The 19,122-nt window shown below is 40.9% G+C and overlaps 1 protein-coding gene across 2 annotated transcripts in view; it reads left to right on the top strand.

Moving 5' to 3' along the window:
- The window catches only part of SMCHD1 (structural maintenance of chromosomes flexible hinge domain containing 1), a 114,672-nt gene that overhangs the window by 6,304 nt on the left and 89,246 nt on the right, over positions 1 to 19,122 (top strand). For both annotated transcript variants that reach the window (XM_056138102.1, XM_056138101.1), the window contains exons 2-7: positions 1,734 to 1,809; positions 2,573 to 2,734; positions 7,725 to 7,807; positions 9,708 to 9,838; positions 17,613 to 17,727; positions 17,848 to 17,967. In XM_056138102.1, coding sequence (XP_055994077.1) covers positions 1,734 to 1,809; positions 2,573 to 2,734; positions 7,725 to 7,807; positions 9,708 to 9,838; positions 17,613 to 17,727; positions 17,848 to 17,967 — 687 coding nt within the window. The remainder of the gene's footprint in view (positions 1 to 1,733; positions 1,810 to 2,572; positions 2,735 to 7,724; positions 7,808 to 9,707; positions 9,839 to 17,612; positions 17,728 to 17,847; positions 17,968 to 19,122) is intronic.

Genomic DNA, 19,122 nt, shown 5'->3' with positions numbered 1-19,122 from the left:
AAAAATAATTTCAATATTGTTTTTATTATATTTTATTATTAATATATTTTATTATAGGCTATGGGCTGGAGTGATAGCACAGCGGGTAGGGTGTTTGCCTTGCACACGACTGACCCGGGTTCAATTCCTCCGTCCCTCTTGGAGAGCCTGGCAAGCTACTGAGAGTATCCCGCTCGCATGGCAGAACCTGGCAAGCTCCATGTGGTGTATTTGATATGCCAAAAACAGTAACATATGTGCCAAAAACAGTAACAAGTCTCACAATGGAGACATTACTGTTGCCCGCTTGCGCAACTAGATGAACAGCGGGGCGACAGTGCTATTATATATAGGCTATAACATACAGAGCAAGAAGCAGCCAAACTCTATCACCAAGGAAACCAGGCAGGGGTCAGAGCAATAGCTCAAGGGACAGAGTGTAAGTTTTGCACATGGGATACCCAAGTTCAAGTCCTAGCACAGCATGGCTAAAAACACAAAGCAAAGAACAAGGGAGTACAGGTAAACACAGAATAGGGAGCATTAAAGAAAAACCTCCATCTGGTCCTGTGATCCCTGCCAGGAATAAACTCTGAACACAGCCAGGTGTGGCCCCAAGTACTAAACAATAGTAATAGATAAATTCAGTGGTTCAGGGAATCATAGGGGGTGCCAGGATTGAACCCTGCTTGGCTGCATGCAAGACTAGTGCTTTACCTGCTGTATTGTCTCTCCAGCCCTTGGATGCCTTAATTTAAAAGATATTTAATTAACATGTAACTTTTTTTTTTAAATCCTGGGATGCCAGGGATAGAACCCTGGTCAGCACCCTACCTGTTATACTATTGGCCTTGCCTGTGTAACTCTTTTTAAGAATTTTTTTTTTTGTGGTTTGAAATTGTTCTTTTTCCGTGTTTGTTGTTCATTTATTTGAATTTTTTGGTTTGATTTATGTATTATCTTTTTTGCTTTTTCTTGATTTTCATCTTGATTTGTGAAGACTATCTCCCAACGATACATTTGTCTGTTGTAATTATCTACATGATTTAGATAAATATAGATTCAAATATAGATTCTTTACTGTAGGATATTCTGTGGTGCCTAACTATCCCTACTCATAGTTGCATAATGACCTTTGTTTTCTTCAAGTACCTTACATTTAAAAAAAGGCTTGATCCCCAGCATCCCATAAGGGTCCCCGGAGCACCGCCAGAAGTAATTCCTGAGTGCAGAGCCAAGAGTAACCCTTGTGCATTGTGGGGTGTGACCCCAAAAGGCCCCCCCCAATTTTATTTTTTTGGTTGGCCTCTGCAAAGGTGTTCTACCCAGTGATGCCAGATGCAGTGCTGGGAATTGAACCTGGGCCCTGTAAACATCAGGCATTGCTGCAGCCTGAGCATAAATGTTGTATTAGTGCTTTGTACCAAGTGCATTTTCTTATTTATTGATGTGAAATAGTGTCTTTGTCTGGAAGGATCCTGCTGATTTTTTTTTTTAAAAAAACCCTTTGAAAATGTGTGTTCCTAGGTGGTAATAGAAAAAATAACTTTTGTTTAGCAATAGCTAATTTTTAGTTAGATTTGTGTTAAAAGGGAAAAAACAGGATTAAAAATTTTTGAATACTTAAACGTTACTTAAATGTAATTGCTAAATAATTATAATGTACACAGTATTTTCATATCCTAGTAAGCTTGAGAAGTATGCTTCTTTCCATTTTGTAATTATTGTACCTTCTTTTTTTTTTTTTTGGACAGACACTTGGCATTTCACCGGAAGAGAAATTTGTTATTACAACAACCAGTAGAAAAGAAATTACATGTGATAATTTTGGTAAGCAGTGTAAATTTATGTTATATTTACCGTGTTATAATGCATGGTAGGATTCTATTATTCCATATATGAACATCTATACAACTGCTGATGATTTTGGTTACTTTGCTGCTGGGGATGAGGGGTACGGAAAGAAACTGACTATAAATACAGTTTGTCCAGTGATTGTATTTTAAGCAAGATTAGGAAAAAGTCATTGATGACAGATAAGATCTCTCCCAAAACCTGGTCAGGAATGTCCTGTGTGGATTCACAAGAAGTTATATTCCCTTCTAACTTAGATGATCCTTCTCCTCTACCTCGTTCCCAGCTCCCCTGTATGCTCAGGGATCACTTCTGTTTGGGCTGGGGGAACTTTTCTGGGTTCTGGGATGACCTGGTTGGCCACGTGTAAGGCAAGCGCTGTGCTATCCGCTCCAGCCCCCAATTTGATTCATTTTTGTTTTTAAAAGAAATCTGGTTCATTTGCAATATCTACTTCGTTTTATAATTTCTGATGCCTTTTGAAAATAACCATTTGTTATGTAATTCCTCTTCTGATTTCCTACGATAGCGTAACTTAAGAAATGTTTTAGATGACTGAAATATTTGTTCCCCTTCCACTGACAGCTGTCAGAAAACAGCTGAATTTGTGGATTGATACTTTTTTTGCTTTTTCCATCTTTAAAGATAATTTTATAGCTATCATGTACATATTTAGAAGCATAAGTCCACTAGCATTCCTTGCTAACCTAACACTTCAAATACTCCCTTTTGATGACAGATGAAACTATTAAGGATGGAGTCACTTTATACCTGCTGCAGTCAGTCAACCAGTTGCTGCTCACGGCTACAAAAGAGCGAATTGACTTCCTACCTCACTATGACACTCTGGTTAAAAGTGGCATGTATGAATATTATGCAAGCGAAGGACAAAACCCTTTGCGTAAGTATTCACTATGCTAATCTGATAAGCTGCTAATCTCCTTTATCACTCACTTCATTCCTTCACTTAAAAAAATTCTCTCCTCTACAGTATAGACTATGACTAGTCATTGTGAATTTTCTTCAACTTTTTCATTGTATGTTTTTTTACACCAGTTATTTGAATTTAGAGTAAAGATACTTCTCCTTTAAAACTGATCTGGTATTAAAATTTATTCCTCATCGGAGACCCTGTATACAGATTTGTTGTTATTGTTTGGTTTTGGAGTCATATCTGGCAGTGCTCATGTTGTACTCTGGCTTTGTGCTCAGGGATCACTCCTGCCAGGCTTAGTCACCATATGTGGTGCCAAGGATCTAACTGGGTCCTGCCTTGCTGTACTGTCACTCAAATCACCCCTGTATATAAATTTTTATCTCCTGTATACTCTTCTACTCTTATGTCCCTGAATTGTACAAGTAAGTTATATATGTCCTGCTTTTCATTTCTCATGACTGCTTTCTACCATTATGGCTTTTTGGTTTTTATCCTATCTTTGAATTCTTTGATAATTATCTTTATGTATAGGTTGATTTAGAGAATCCCAATTGACTAAACACCACAGTGTTCAGGAATCCTGTGGGCTTCCCACAAGAAAACAGTCACTCATTCTAGCTGTTTCTCTGACCCCTCAACAGTCATTTCTCTCTGGATCCTGCCAAAGTGTGTACTACTAAGATTTTCTTCTAAATATTCTTTTATTTGTTTTTCTCATTACTGCTACACAATAATTTGTAGAAAATTAGAAAACATGGATAAACAAAAGGAATGTAACACCATGTCTCTTAACACCAGAAAGAATTACCACTCACATTTTGGCTTACTTCAGGCTCTGCTCAGGAATCATTTATGGTGGACCATATTGGGGTGCCAGGGATCAAAACCTGGTTGGCTTGGTGCAAAGCAAAGGCTCTACTCACTACATTATCTCTCTGACTTGAGCCCCTCCCCCCCGTTATCCCCCTTCAGCATTTTGATGTTTATAATTTTTTTCTTTTTTAATTGGTTTTATATGGTGTATACTACTTTTCTTACATATTTTAAAATAGGACTGGAGGAACTGGAGAGATAGTACAGTGGGTAAGCATGTACCTTGCATGTGGCTGACCTGGGTTTGATCAAATCTTGGTACCACATAAGGTCTCCTGAGCACTGTTAGGCATGATTCTTGAACATAGAGTCAGGAATAAGCCCTGAGCACAGCCAGGTGTGACGCCCCCCCCCCGCCCCCCCAAACTAAAATTGTCATGGTCACGGTCCTCCCGTTGTTCATCGATTTGCTCAAGTGGGCCCAGTAACGTCTCCATCATGAGACTTGTTACTGTGTTTGGCATATTGAATACATCACGGGTAGCTTGCCAGGCTTTGCCGTGAGGGCGAGATACTCTCGGTAGCTTGCCGGGCTCTCCGAGAGGGGCCAAGGAATCAAACTTGGGTTGGCCATGTTGGCTATGTGCAAGGCAAATGCCCTGCCTCTGTGCTATCGCTTCAGCCCGAATAAAAATGTAATAAAATTAAAAGAGGGCTGTAGAGATAGCTCAGTGGGCTGGAACACATGCTTTGTATGTAGAAGGTCCAGGTTTAATCCCCACCAATGCATGGTCACTGGCCCCAAACACTGAACTGCAAGTGGCTCTAAAACAAAGTAGTGGACTTCCTAGTAGATATGGCAATACATATTTGTTTTTGCTTGTTACACAGCATGTAATAGTTTATTTGAAGCATTCATTCTATTATTATGTCTTTGTTTTCATTTGTTAAAAGTTACTAAGTATTTCAGTAACAAAATTTTTGTGTCATTGCCTTGTATACTCTTAGTGTTGTTAGTTGCTGATTTTAGCCGCAGGTGCAAAGTACTCTGCCAAGTACTTTGTAAGCATTATTTCATTTAATTCTTAATCCTTTGTGCTAGCTGTGGTAGGTAAAGATCCTACCTTACAGGGTAGAAACAGAAGAAATGGAAGCTAAGATGTTAAAGGTAACTTGCCAAAGGCAGTTAATGTTGGAGGCACACTTTGAATCTAGCAGTGACCTCAGAGTTCAAACTCTTTTCTGTTTTACTTTTCTTGATTTGGGAGCCACTCCCAGCAGTGCTCAGTGGTTACTCCTAGCTCTGTGCTTAGGGATTTCTCTTGGCCATGATGGGAAAGCAAACATGCTACTGGGGATCGAGCCAGGGTGGCTATGTTCAAGACAAGTGCCCTACCTGCTGTACTATCTCTCATGTCCATAATTTGAATGTTAAAAGATACTACCTTAGACATGGTGTTTCTTTTCTTTCCCCCACACCTAGTACTAGGAACTAGTGCTGCTAACTCAGCACCTGTGGGACTCTTGGTGGTGCTCTGGGGAGCCGGTGCTGGGGATGAATGGACATCCATGCAGAGCGTGAGATCTAGCCCTTTGCCTTATTTCCCTGCCCCCGACATTGTGCTCTTCATCCAGAAAAGGTTATACTTGCCCCATTTTTAAAGCATCAGTCTTTTACCAGCTACTACTTAATTTTATTTGCTCCTGTTTACAAGATAACTCAAAAGTTAACTGTGTTCTCTGTTTACAGTGCTCCTCCTCCTCAGTCTCTTCTATTTCTTTTTATGTACATAATTTTTTTAAGTTTCAATTTCATAATTTTTTACTTTAGATACTGTTAATAGGAGGGTTTCATGCATAAAACAGTCCAGCATCACACTTTTTTTTTTTAAGGTCACACCTGATGATGCTCAGAGGTTATTCCTGACTCTGCACTCAGAAATTACTTCTGACGGGGCTTGGGAGGCCATCTGGGGTGCTGGGGATCTAACTCAGGCTGGTGGCATGTAAGGCAAACATCCTACCTTCTGTGCTCTGGCCCAGCACCACACTTTTTAAGTGACTTAGTCTAGTGAATAATGTTTATTTCCAGTTTTCTGTCCCAACTGTCCAAGATGCAACTTCATAGCTTATTAAGATAGAAATCCCGGTCTGTTCACTCAATTAACCCTCCTTTTAAAAATATTAAGCTTTATTCAGTATTCCCAGATACCTCAAAAAAAATCTGATTATTCTTTGTTTCATACCTTTCATTCACTTTATAAGAAGACCCTCCTGATATTATCTTCAGTTTTTATCCAGTAGTGACCATTCCTTTCCACTTTTTCCTAGCATCTGGTCTCAGGCATCATGTGATCTAGATTATGCAGTGTTCTTTCAATTTTCTCTTTTTCATGCCCATTCACATTGTTGTAAGTTTTTCAGAGTATGATGATGTTGCTCTTCTACTGAAAATATCCATGACGGTTGGACTTTAAGAGTAGTAGAAAAGCAGCATTACTAGCTGTCTGGTAATGCTGTTTTCTCCTATTGTTTGCATCTCTTCCCCCTGTCAACACCACTCGTTATGGGCTGTTTTCTCAGCTTACAGTCCTTTCTCCCTGATAGGCTCTTTCCTGATACCCCTGTTTCATTCCCACACTTCAAATCTTGTTTATCCATAATTGTCACAACCAAATTTACTTTGATCCCCCTCTTTAAAATGGCAATAGTGGGACTGGAGATAGCTCAGCTGGCTGAAGCATGTGCTTTGCATGTGGGCAGTCTGATCTCTCACCTGGCATGGTCTCCTGAGCACTTATGGATAACATTCTGTTCTCTACTCCTGCCAAAAATTACAAGAGTTTTGTATGTATCTTCAGGTTTTTTTTTTTGTTTTAAATATTTTTCTTTCTCTGTTCTCCTTTTTACCATCATGCACATCATCTTCCAACGTAATTAAAAACTTTCTTTGACTTGGTTTAGGCAGTGGGTCAGGGAAGCCATTGTTGGTTTTTTGGACTCACCCAACTATGCTTAGGGCTTACTCCTCTTGGCTTTTGTGCACAGGGACGGGTCCTGGTCGAGTTCTGCTAACCCTCTCTTTTAAACTGAGCTCAGTATAGTAAATGGGTAAGCATTTCTCTAATTTTTTTTGTTTTTATTTTTTTGTGTGTTTCCTGGGATCAAACCCAGAATCTCACATATGCAAGGCAAGTGATCTACTGCTGAGCTATATCCCAAGCCCTAATATTTCCCCTTTTGGAAAATAAGATCATATATTCAATTTTACATAGTTAGAGGCTTAAATTCATCTAGGATTTCCTTTATCCTTTTATTATCAAATATTTCAAATTTTATTCAGTTTTTCACCTTCAGACTTAAATCTTTTATCCCCATTGTATTCTCTGACAGTGACGGTGACAGTATTCTGTGTAATATTTTTTAAATTTTTTGTAGACATTATCCTTAGCCAAGTCCTTACACAAATCTATAATTTGTGGTATCCTCTTTCTAAAATCATCCTGTATAAATGTTTTATAGTGTGTAAATGTTTGTTGGAAAGTAGAACCCTTTAATAACAGATTTTGTTTGATTAAATTTCAGTGGGGGCAGGACAGAAGTTTTGTTGGTTAACAATGCAAAGTTGGTTTTGTATTAGGAAATCAGTATAGTTAAGTGAGCATGTTTTTCTATTTGACAAGTTACTAGTCATAAGAGCTCTATATAAAAATTAACTATCAGTAGACATGTTTATAGTTTCTTTGTATTTGCCCTTGGATCTCTAAATGTGATTACTTTTTACTTGTGCATACTGAAATTGGATACCACAGACTATTATTTGATTTTATGGTTATGGTCTTTTTTTGGTCTCTTATGTCTGTATGTCTGTCTTTAGATTGTAAACTTCAAGCCAGGAGTCATGACTGGCTTGACTTATAGTGCAAATACTGGTTGATGACTGCTTGTTTATGCTGGTGGTGATTGGTGATGATACCTTTTGTGTATTGTATCATTAGGATCAGGATAATACTTTAATTATAGCTCTTTGGGAGGAAAAAGTGGTGGCTTAAGGTACTTAAGAGTTTTTTCTATTTTGAACTTTTATATGACGTCTGGGAGGGAAGAGTTAAGCAATAATGATTTTTTTATTCTCTTTTAGCCTTTGCTCTTGCAGAATTAATTGACAATTCATTGTCTGCTACTTCTCGCAACACCGGTATTAGACGAATACAGATTAAGCTGGTAAGAAAGTATGTTATTAAGCCTTCATTTCCTCCTCTGCAAAATGGGGACAATCACCACCCCTCTAGTTCAGGGCAGCTATCAGATTTAATGTGATGATGCTTATGGTGGGACAGGGGTGAAACTTACTGGAAACTTATTGGAAACACTGAGCAAAAGTGAGTGCTCAGTAAGTTTCCAATAAATTTGATAAAAAAAAACCCATGTTGAATGCCCTGCCACAGAGGCAGGGTGGAATAAGGGGTATGGGGGGAGGGAGGGATACTGGGATCCGCGGTGGTGGGAAATGGGCACTGGTGGAGGGATGGGTATTCGAGATAATAACTAACTAAATAAATAAATAACCCATGTTTCTGCTTCCTTTCCAAAAAAAAGAAAGTATGTTAAAGCAGTTAGCATTAAAGAACAGTTTTAAAATGATAATAAGTTAAAAGTGAGTTACCTGATGTTGTCTTTTGTTGTTGTTTTTGGGCCACACTCAGCTCTTCTCAGGGCCTAATTGTGACTCTGTACTCAGGGATCACTTCCTTGCAGCGGCGGATTGAACCCAAATTGGCTGTGTGCATCCTTAGCCACTGTACCATCTCTCCTCTATCAAAAAAATTTTATGTATCTTCTTTCCATGCATGTGTATTTACATATTTTTGTGATCATATTTTAAGTTTTAAGTCTACTTTCCCTTATTTTCCCTTAACCAGTTACTTTGTAATCCTATCATGAATGTTCTAAGTATAATATTCCGCTGTTACAGTTAAATTGACTATCTTATAAATTATGTTATCAACCTACCATTGATCACTTAAGACTCCCCGTACACCTGCCCCCCCCCCCCCCCGCCCCCATGGCTCCTTCTATACTTTTACAATTGTATGCAATACTGGTACAATGAACATCCTGTTAGGTCTTTGGACCACACTAGTGATGCTTAGGTACTTACAGCTCAGTGCTTATGGGACACTCCAAGTAGGAAGGGCGTGTGGTGATAAGGATCAAATCCTGGGTTCTCACATGCGAAGCATATGTCCCAGCCCCTTACACTGTGTCCTTGACTCCCTTTTAGTTCCTTAAGCTAAATTCAGAAGTGAAGAATTTGTGAGTTAAAGGTTATGAAGATTTCTTGTCCTTTTGAGTCGCACCCAGCAATACTCGGGTCACTCCTGGCTCTGCACCCAGGAGTTACTCCTGGCAGTGGTCGTGAGACCATGTAGGATGCTAATGACTGAATCAGGTTCAGCTGCATGCAAGGCAAATGTCCTATTCATAGTACTGTTGCTGCGGGCCCCTGTTTTGAAGATTTCTAAGACCTTGATTTCTCCGAGTGCATTTTAGAAACTCCTAATAGCACGGGAAATTGGCTCAGTTGGTAACAGGACCTCGAGTTCCGTCTGTTACCTCATGTTCTATACTGACAACATAACTAGATTTAGTTCTGGAGACTTCTCAGCACTGTTAGGGTGGCCTTAGTGTCTCCAAGCACTGTGGCACCTGTGCATCTCTGTAGTCCTGGGCCCTGGTGTGACCCAGGAGTAGCCTGGCAGGAGTAGCCCCAGGCCCACTCAGACTACTTGGGAGATTCCCTGGCTTCGACTCCCTTGCCTCAAAAAAGAAAGTTGTGGGGATGGAGCCATAGTACAATGGGGAGGGCACTTACCTTTCATGTGGCCACCCTGGTTTCATCCCTGGCACCACATGGGTCCCTCAGTGTGAGGTGAGTCCTGAGCACAGAGCCAAAAGTACCATCAGGTTGGCCCCAAAACAAAAAACAACAAAACAAAAGTCGTAATGATTTATACTACTACTACCAATGTGTACAGGAGCCCATTGAATTACAGTTTTGAAATAGTACCTTTTCATGAATTTTAATGTTGACTCAACTTTTCTTTTTGAACTTATTTTATAGCTTTTTGATGAAACACAAGGAAAACCTGCTGTTGCAGTGATAGATAATGGAAGAGGAATGACCTCTAAACAACTTAACAACTGGGCTGTGTATAGGTTGTCAAAATTCACAAGGCAAGGTGACTTTGAAAGGTTAGTAAACCTAGTCTGTTTTATATGCTGCTGGGTACTTTAATAAGGTAGGAATTCTGATTATTTTTTTGTTATGATATTTTGATGTTATTAGCACATGATATGTTGATGTTATTAGGCTTTATATAGAATTTTTATGGCCAATATGTAAAAATAAGAAAACTACAGAGTATACCCTTTTATTGAAAATTTCTTATTTTTTTTTTTATTTCATTGACTTACTGATTTCCATGGGATTGTAGTTCAGTTTTCTGCCTCTGTATATGTGTATGTAATTGTCTCTACTCTGTGACCAAATATTAGTGCCGTCTCCAAAAAGGATCCTCTGTTCATTTTCTCACCCGTTCCCCTCCCCTTTCCTTCTAGTAACCACCTTAGTTTTCACTGAATCTCAGAAGTGACTGTTGATTCCCGAAGGTTTGTTTGTGTCACCATATAGATAATTATCTTTTACTTTTTTAGTGTAGTGTAATCACTCAAGTTTTATCATAATTTGTCCTAAAATGAACAGTCTTATAATTTTTAATGGTAAATAAGTATGACCTTGAGTACACACACACAGGCACACACACACACATGCGCGCGCACCCTTCTTTATTTTGTGATCTTTGGTAGACATTTTTGTTGATTCCATGTTTTGATTGCTGTGAATAATTCTGCTATGAATACAGGGGTACATATCTCCTTTGAAATGAGTGTTTTCATGTTTCTCAGATAAATTGCTGGGTAATAGAGAATTTTATATTTCTTTATGGGACTTTTATGTCATTTTCTATAGATGCTGCTGTTCTGTTTCCCAACTACAGAGTTCCCTTTTCTCACCTGATAGTCTGCTGCTCTGTCCCATTATTGCTCACTACATGCTAGTGGTTTTGGGGGTGGGGGTAGGCCAGTTCAAGGGCTTGAACTCTGGTATCATACAGGCTCTACCAACTTAGCTATTATAACTGTTTATTGTTCTAGTAATGTCATAGTTTGCCATATCTAGGTCTTTTGCCTCCTTTGTTATTTTTGCTAACAGACATTCATCTTTTTGATGAAATTGTAAATAGGATTATTTTCTTAACTTCCCCTTTCCCAAACTCATTGTATTTCATATTTGTTACATTGAAATGCACATTAAATATGTATTATGTGTTTCAATGCATATGGAATTTGCATGCATTAATTTTGTATCCTTCCAATTAATTGATCACTTGATCACTTGACTTCCCGTTAATCGTCGAATTGCTCGAGCAGGCGCCAGTAATGTCTCCATTTGTCCCTGTCGCATGCTAGTGTAGCCCAATGGCGTCTGTTCGCTCTAGGAACATGAACAGCCTCAAACTGATCGTTCATGATCTTGATGAAGAAGTCTGACCATTGGTCGGTGGGTGGCCACATGGTCTTTTGACATCCCGTGGAATCCAGTTGGTAACAGCTCTAGTCCAGCAGTCGTCTTTAAATCTCATTACATGACCAGCCCATCTGATTTTTGACACCTTGGCAAACGAGACAGCATCCCTGATTCTTGATCGTTGATGGAGGTCGAAACTCCGGATTCTTTCTCTCATTTGAGTGAAACGTGATATTCCAAGCATAGCTCTTTCAATTCCTCTTTGGGAGACCCGAATAGCGTTCTCATCCTGTTTGCGTAGGGCCCAGGTCTCTGAGGCATATGTTAATGCAGGAAGAACAGTGGAATCAAAGAGATGTGCCCAGAGCCGGAGGTTCTTCGTCCTCTTAGCTATTTCTTTGACACTCTTGAAGGCGTTCCAAGCCACTCTCTTCCTCCTGCGCAGCTTGGGTGCCAGGTCATTTGTCATGTTGACTTCTCGACCTAGGTACACATAGCTGTTGCATTCAGAGATGGTCGTTCCATTGAGAGTGAATGGAGCGTCCATCAGGAACGAGACTGTTTCTCATAAACATTGTCTTCGTAAGATTCAGCTGTAGTCCTACCTTTCCACACTCACGGTCAAAGTCGGCCAGCATTTGTGCCACTTGGCTGATGTTTGGTGTTATTAAAACAATGTCCTCAGCAAAGCGGAGGTGGTGTAGTTGCCGACCATCTATCTTCACTCCCATTCCTTCCCATTCCAGTCGTCGCATGATGTTCTCGAGGGTGGCACTGAAGAGTTTCGGTGAAATGGTATCACCCTGCCGAACCCCTCTCTTGACATCGATGATTATTTCTTTGTAGAATGGTGAGATCCTGGTAGTGAATCCGCAATACAGCTCACGGAGTATCTTGATGTATTGAGCTTGAATGCCCTGATTGGCTAGGGCTTCAATGACTGCGTCCGTCTCAACAGAATCAAAGGCCTTCTTTAAATCAGTGAACGTTAAACAGAGCGGCATCTTGAACTCCCGAGAAACCTCAATGAGCTTGGTTATCATGTGGATATGGTTAATGGTCCTGAATCCTTTCCGGAACCCGGCTTGCTCGCATGGTTGTCCTTCATCTAGTGTTCTGCCAATCCTATTCAGGATGACTCGAGTGAACAACTTGTAGATGACAGACAATAGGCAGATCAGGCGATAGTTGCCAATATCATGGATGTCTCCCTTCTTGAACAGTATTACAGTCCTGCTGGTTTTCCATTGGGACGGAATCTTGCATTCAGACAGGTAGTGTGTGAATAGCCGAGCCAGTGTATTGATGAGTACTGACGGCAGGTTCTTCAGGTGTTCAGGTCTGACCTTGTCTGGGCCGGGTGCTGTCCATTTCTTCACTGATGAAATGGCGTGTCAGATTTCGGAAGGGAGAACATTGGGAACGACATATCCATCCTGTGGAATTTGGTATGTCGGCAAGTGGACATGGCTATCGAAGAGATTTGAGTAGAAGTCATGGATAATCTTCTCCATTGCCATTCTGGAGGATGTGATAGATCCATCAGGACGTCAGAGGGCAGTCATCTTGGTCTTGTAGTTGGTGAAGGACAGGCGGGCGTTACGAATACTTTTCCCAGCTTTTGCCGCATCTACCAGCGCTTCTGCTCTTCTCTCTTTGAGGTCTTCCTTGATCGCATCTCTATACTGCTTTGCGAGCTCGGACGTTCGCTTGAGGTTGCCTGAGGCATGCGCCAAACCACGTTGGCGAATAAGCTCAAGAGTTTTCGAAGACAGGCGTTTTTTTTGTGGCTATCTCTCTCTTGGCGTTCTTCTCACAATCATGGAGGTGCTGAACCAGTCAGTCATATTCCTCGTCAATGTTGTCAACAATGGCATCTTCCCATATTGCCGCAATAGTGCCAAAGAGCTCCCAGTTGGCGGTCGTTCTGGGAGTTCTCTTTTTAAACTTTGCAGCCCTTTCTCCCTGTTCTGTGAAGTAGAATTTTGCACGAAGGAGATGGTGGTCCGATCCCGTTTGGAATTTTGGGACAACAGCAACATTGGTCAGGCAAAACCGTCAATTGAATATGATGTGGTCTATTTCATTGTGGAATCGTCCACCGGGAGACTCCCATGTCCAATGTTTAGATTCAGCCTTCTGAAACTGTGAGTTACCATGAATGGTCTTGGTCGACATGATGAACTCAGACAGTCTCTCACCCTGTTCGTTCCATTCTAGGCCATGGGTCCCGATGTGAAGTTCTTCAGCTGATCTTCTCGGTCCTATCTTGGCATTAAAATCACCCACAATGATCTTGTAGAAGGTGTGGTCTTCTTTATAGAACTTCTCTAGCTCCATGTAGAACTTCTCAATTTCTCCTTTATCATAATTAGATGTTGGGTGCGTAGACAACGAAGATAGAAACTGCCGGCAGTGAGCCACATCTATTCAAATGTAAACGTCCGATTCGGGTTGTTAGGCATTCGAATGAATCAATGCTCATGGCCAAGTTTGTGTTGACAAGGACACCGATGCCTCCAACACCTCTTTTATAACATGTTCTGAGGAACAGTTCTCCAGTGTCGAAAACGGCATGATGAGATTGGTGCCTTCTTGTCTTGGTCAGACCAATGATGTCGTACTTGATCTTTCTCGCTTGTACCATCAGGTCCTCGATGGATGCATCTGATGCTAGCGTACGTGCATTGAAAGTACAGATGATCATTTTTGTCTTCCTTTGTTGTGGCAGCCTAGTTCGGCCTTGAGATTTTATCGGCCTCTCCTTTCTTCTCCTTCTCAGTGCTGCCACGTTGTTGAAGCCTTCAGGGTCAGGTGAATGAGACCCACTGGAATTACTGGTTTTGGCATATCGAATACACAACGGATAGCTTGCCAGGCTCTGCCGTGCGGGCTGAATACTCTTGGTAGCTTGCCAGTCTTTCCGAGTGGGATAGAGGCTTTTGGGGCGACCTCTAATTGCCCTCTAGGTGTTACCATATTTGAACCCTATCAAATATGGTCCAATTAATTGAACTCATTTATTCCAGTCTTTTTAGGTGGGGTCTTTTTTTTTTCTTTTTGGGTCACACCCGGCAATGCATAGGGGTTACTCCTGGATCTGCACTCAGGAAATACTCCTGGTGGTGCTCGGGGGACCACATGGGATGCTGGGAATCGAACCCGGGTTGGCTGCGTGCAAGGCAAACGCCCTACCTGCTGTGCTATCGCTCTAGCTCCCAAGGTAGAGTATTTTTAGGATTTTCTTGCCCTTGCTGGTGCTGTTCTTGTCGTGTGACTAATTGGATCATCCAAGTATGACTTTTTAGAAATTCCATGGTACATAAACACTTATTTTGTATTGGGGGTGTCCAGCCGGGCAGTGCACATTATTTACTCATGACTCTGGATTGTTCCTTGTGGGGCCTTATGGGATGCCGGGGACCGAAACTGAGTGGGCTGCATGCAAGGCCAGCATCCTACCCACTCTGCTATTTCTGCAGTCCCAGTGTTTCCACCCTACACCTAGCAGTGCTCAGGGACTACTCCTGGCTCGGTGCACAGGAATCTCTCACAGTGGTGCCAGGGATTGAATGTGGGCTTCCTTTATGTAAATGTGCTCTAGCCCTTTGAGCTTTCTCCATGGCCCTTCATGCTATTTCTACAACACTTTGTTTTCTTTTTGTTTTGGGAGCTACATAGAGCTGTGCTCACAACTAAACTCTTGAGAATGCTTAGGGGATTATAGCAGTGTCAGAGATCAAATGAGAACTGACCACTTACCAGACAAGTGCCATACTATCTCTCTGCCCACCCCAGCACATTTTGTGAGGTTTGTTTTGGGGCCAAACCCAGCAGTGCTCAAGGATTATTCCTGTCTCTGCACTTAGGATTTACTCTTCGCAGTGCGAAGGGAGAGTACAGGATGCTGAGAGTCACACCTGGGTCTGCTACGTGCATGGCAAACACCCGACCTACTGTACTAACGCTCTGGCTCCTCAATATCACATCAAAAACATTTTAGAAACATATTCAGTGCATATCATGATGATATGGAGCTGATGATATGATATGGAGCTGATGATATGGGCTGGAGCGATAGCACAGCGGGTAGGGCGTTCGCCTTACACGCGGCCAACATTGCCGCCCCGAGTTCGATTCCTCCGCCCCTCTCGGAGAGCCCGGCAAGCTACCGAGAGTATTCGATATGCCAGACACAGTAACAACAAAGTCTCCAATGGAGACGTTACTGGGCCCGCTCGAGCAAATCGACGATCAACGGGAGGGCCTTTACCTTACCTTTTATCATGATGATAGAAGCATCTCTTTTCTGGGGGGAGGATGGAAGCGCACCTGGTTGATTGGTGTGGGGGAGCAGGCAGGCACTCCCACCCGGGAACATTCCTTAAAGGAAATTTCTTGGAGATAAATTTGCTTTTTAAAAAATAACTGGTTTATTTGTAAGTATTGGTGATGCTCAGGGGCTACTTCAGGCTTGATGCTTGAGGTTCCATCCCTGGAAGTACTGGTCTAGTCCCAGGGTGGAACCTTATCCCTGGGTTGGGAAGTCTGCACTCCAGCCTTAGCAGTAAGCCTTTTATTTAGCTGCAACTCACAGTTGTGGGCTGACAGATTTTTCTCTGTGCATTTTCTGGGGTTATACTCTTCTGTCTTTCACTGTTGCTATCAAAGCCTGCTGATAAACTGTTTTATCAGGAGTAAATTTTCGACCTGTTTTCTACATCTGTCTTACTTTTGGTGTTTACTGCATTGTAGATTTCCTTCCCTTCATCTTGTTTGAGCTCTTTTGGTTTGGATCTGGTGGGATCCTATCTTATGTTTGATCAATAAAAATTGTAGCTGTTATTCTTTCCTCCTCTTTCTAGAACATTTTAAACTTGTGTGAAGTATTTTTCTTTAGTTGTTCATGTCTTTTTACCCATTTTGATATTTTCTGATCCTTTCTTCAGTTATTGTGGGTAAGTTCTTTGAGTATAATTTGTATTCTTAAATTCTTCCATCTCTTCCAAACCTCTTTACCCTTTCCACTAAGTATAACACTAGTTCCAGCCTCATCCCAATGATTTATTTATGATGTTGGAAAATGGTGTCTCTGGAGACTTGAGAGACTACGGTGTGCCTGTTCTCTGTGTTGTTATGGCACAGTTGGAGATTCATTTGTTAATAATGCCTAGAAAAAGAAATTGGTTTCAATTATTATTATTCCGACACTATTTAAAATATTCAGGAGCATTAAATAATTTGGAAAGCTGGTTCTATCTAGGTGCTGAAGGATACATACGGATATATTTATTTAATCGAGAAAGCTCATTTCAAAATGTAGTGGGATGGGCCCACAAACCGTGCTTTCCTCCAGTTTCCAGGGAATGTTGATGTAGCTGGTTCTGGTAAACACTTTGAGGACCACTAGACTGGATGATATCTTGACTTTGGGTTCTGCCTTTTTAACATTTGAGTAACTTTTTGGGGTCCTTTTGTTTCATTATTGTAACTGAGGTAGCATTGTTAGAATATAGAATATTTTTTGTGTTTTTATTTGATGTATAAAATAATGTGTGGTATGCAAAATATGATACAGAAATATTGTTTTTATTCATGGAGTTAGAAAAAAATACTCTCTCTTCAGCACTAAGTGAGTCCAAGACTGTGCCCCAGTGTTTTTCATCTTTTCTGCCTTCTTTTCCCCCAGCCTGCTTTTGGTACAAAACACTCCCTTGAACTCTGAATACAGAATTGAGGTTGAGTTCTGTGTCCAAAGTTCAATGGAGTGTTTTCATCAGATACTATTCATTCTTGTACTTTCTATTTTTTTTTTAAATGTAATATATGAGTGGTATAATACAGTATTTTTCCTTCTCCATTGACTCACTTAACAAGACCCCTGGTAAAACATCTCCCCCCCACCCCCTGCCCGCTCAGCACCAAACAAGTTGTAGCAAAAGACCAGATCTAATTTTTTCCTGTATCTGAGTAGTATTCCACTGTGTCTGTATATATCACAACTTCGTTGTCTTCTCATGGTACTGGATAGTTGAATTGTTCCTGCATCTTTGCTTATGTAAGTAGACTGTGAAGGACATGGTATGTGAAAAGATGCCACAATACCAATGGTTACAGTCACACTGGGCTATACAGGAGTTTTCAGGGTTTTTTTTTTTTTAATGAAAAAAGTTCTATTTAGGGACCTATCAGTAAAAATAAAAGAAAGATGAATTTCAGAAAAGGTAGGCTTCTTCATACGAGATAGAGTCTGCGAGAGTTCTGCATGAAGTAATAGAAAGGAATTACACATCTCTGTTTAAAGATATGGGCTACTTTTGGAATGAGGATTGTGCCTATTTTTGATCTTTTGAGAGAGGGGTATCATTTTAGTAACACTTTTAAGTGCTATGCCAGTTTCTCTAGACAGCTAAATATTTTTGCAATGTTTTATTTCAGTGATCATTCAGGATATGTCCGTCCGGTACCAGTGCCACGCAGTTTAAATAGTGACATTTCCTATTTTGGTGTTGGGGGAAAGCAGGCAGTGTTTTTCGTTGGACAATCAGCCAGAGTAAGTAAAAAGTTTTCTTACAGATGAAAGCTCATCAGTTAATTTTAGGTTAATTCCATCTAATGTGTTAATAGTGTCTCTTAAGAACTTTTAAGAATCTTCTTTTTTAATATTTAATAGATGATAAGCAAACCTGCTGATTCTCAAGATGTTCATGAGCTTATGCTTTCTAAAGAAGATTTTGAGAAGAAGGAGAAAAATAAAGAGGCAATATACAGTGGATATATTAGGAACAGAAAGGTACAATGCATTTTATGTCATTAATGTGCATTTATTACAATCATTACTTTGGATAGAGAATAGAACCAGAATATCTTTCTATTTCTGTATGATATATTAAGATTGCAAACATTTTTTCTTGTTCAATTTGTAAATCTTGTTGTATAATAATCACACTGCTAGAATCAAAACTAGTGATACGAAATGACTTTGTAGAAAAATGACTGATTTATTAAAATTTCCTCTCAAATTCTAATTTCAATAAACTAGAATATAGCTTTGATTGCCTGGAAGCACATCTGGCCTGCTGAGCAGATCTGGGGTCTCTCCTGGATTCCGAACACTGAGAGTATGGGTCAAAATCTGGAATAACCACCAAAACCATTTAGAAAGTTTATCTAAATCTTGGTAGTGAGAATATGGCAGTACTTTGCTCTTCAGCTTTTCTTTCTTTGTTTCTCTCTCTCTTTTTTTTTTTTTTGCCGGGGGGGGGGAGGATGGGGGGGGTCACACCCGACAATGCTCAGGGGCTACTCCTGGCTAAGCACTCAGGAATTACTCCTAGAGGTGCTTGGGGAACCATATGGGATGCCACGGATTGAATCTGGGTCGGCCACATGCAAGGCAAATGCCCTACCTGCTGTACTATTGTTCCGGCCCCTGCTGTTCAGTTTTTTGTTATTTGAAACAACTTAGAACTTTTAAGTTTTACCCGCTGATTGTTAAAATTATTATTACTGTGTTGCTGGGGATTGAACCCAGGGTTCTCACATAGGCACAGAGAGCACCTTACCTTTGCTGTCTCTCTGGCCTGGCCCATTGCTGGCAGTTGAATGGATGATAGTAACATTTTCTTAAATTACTGGTAGACTTAGTAGCCAAAAGTTTTCCCATGCTTATCTTTCCATCTGCAAGCTGGGTTTTATAGTCCCTGGGTCTTGGCCGTTGGTGGGTGTAACGCCTAGCTACTGGAGGATGGGGGAATCTTCCCGGAAGAGAACAGCGCAGAGTCTCCCCCGTGCCTGGCTGTTCCTTGGAGGGGAGTGGGTTGAGTTTCCCTTCCCACCCCGAGCAGAGCCCCGGCAGCTGAAGACCTCCAGAACCAGCCACAGCCATGCTTAAGACCACTCTCCACACGTTCAGACGAGCCTCACGTATGAAGGAACCAGCAGAGGA

Source organism: Sorex fumeus, unplaced genomic scaffold (genome assembly GCF_029834395.1).
Source record: "Sorex fumeus unplaced genomic scaffold, SorFum_2.1 ptg000128l, whole genome shotgun sequence".
NCBI lineage: Eukaryota > Metazoa > Chordata > Mammalia > Eulipotyphla > Soricidae > Sorex > Sorex fumeus.
The sequence above is the reverse complement of the archived record's forward strand: the minus strand, read 5'-3'. Positions and strand labels throughout refer to the sequence as shown.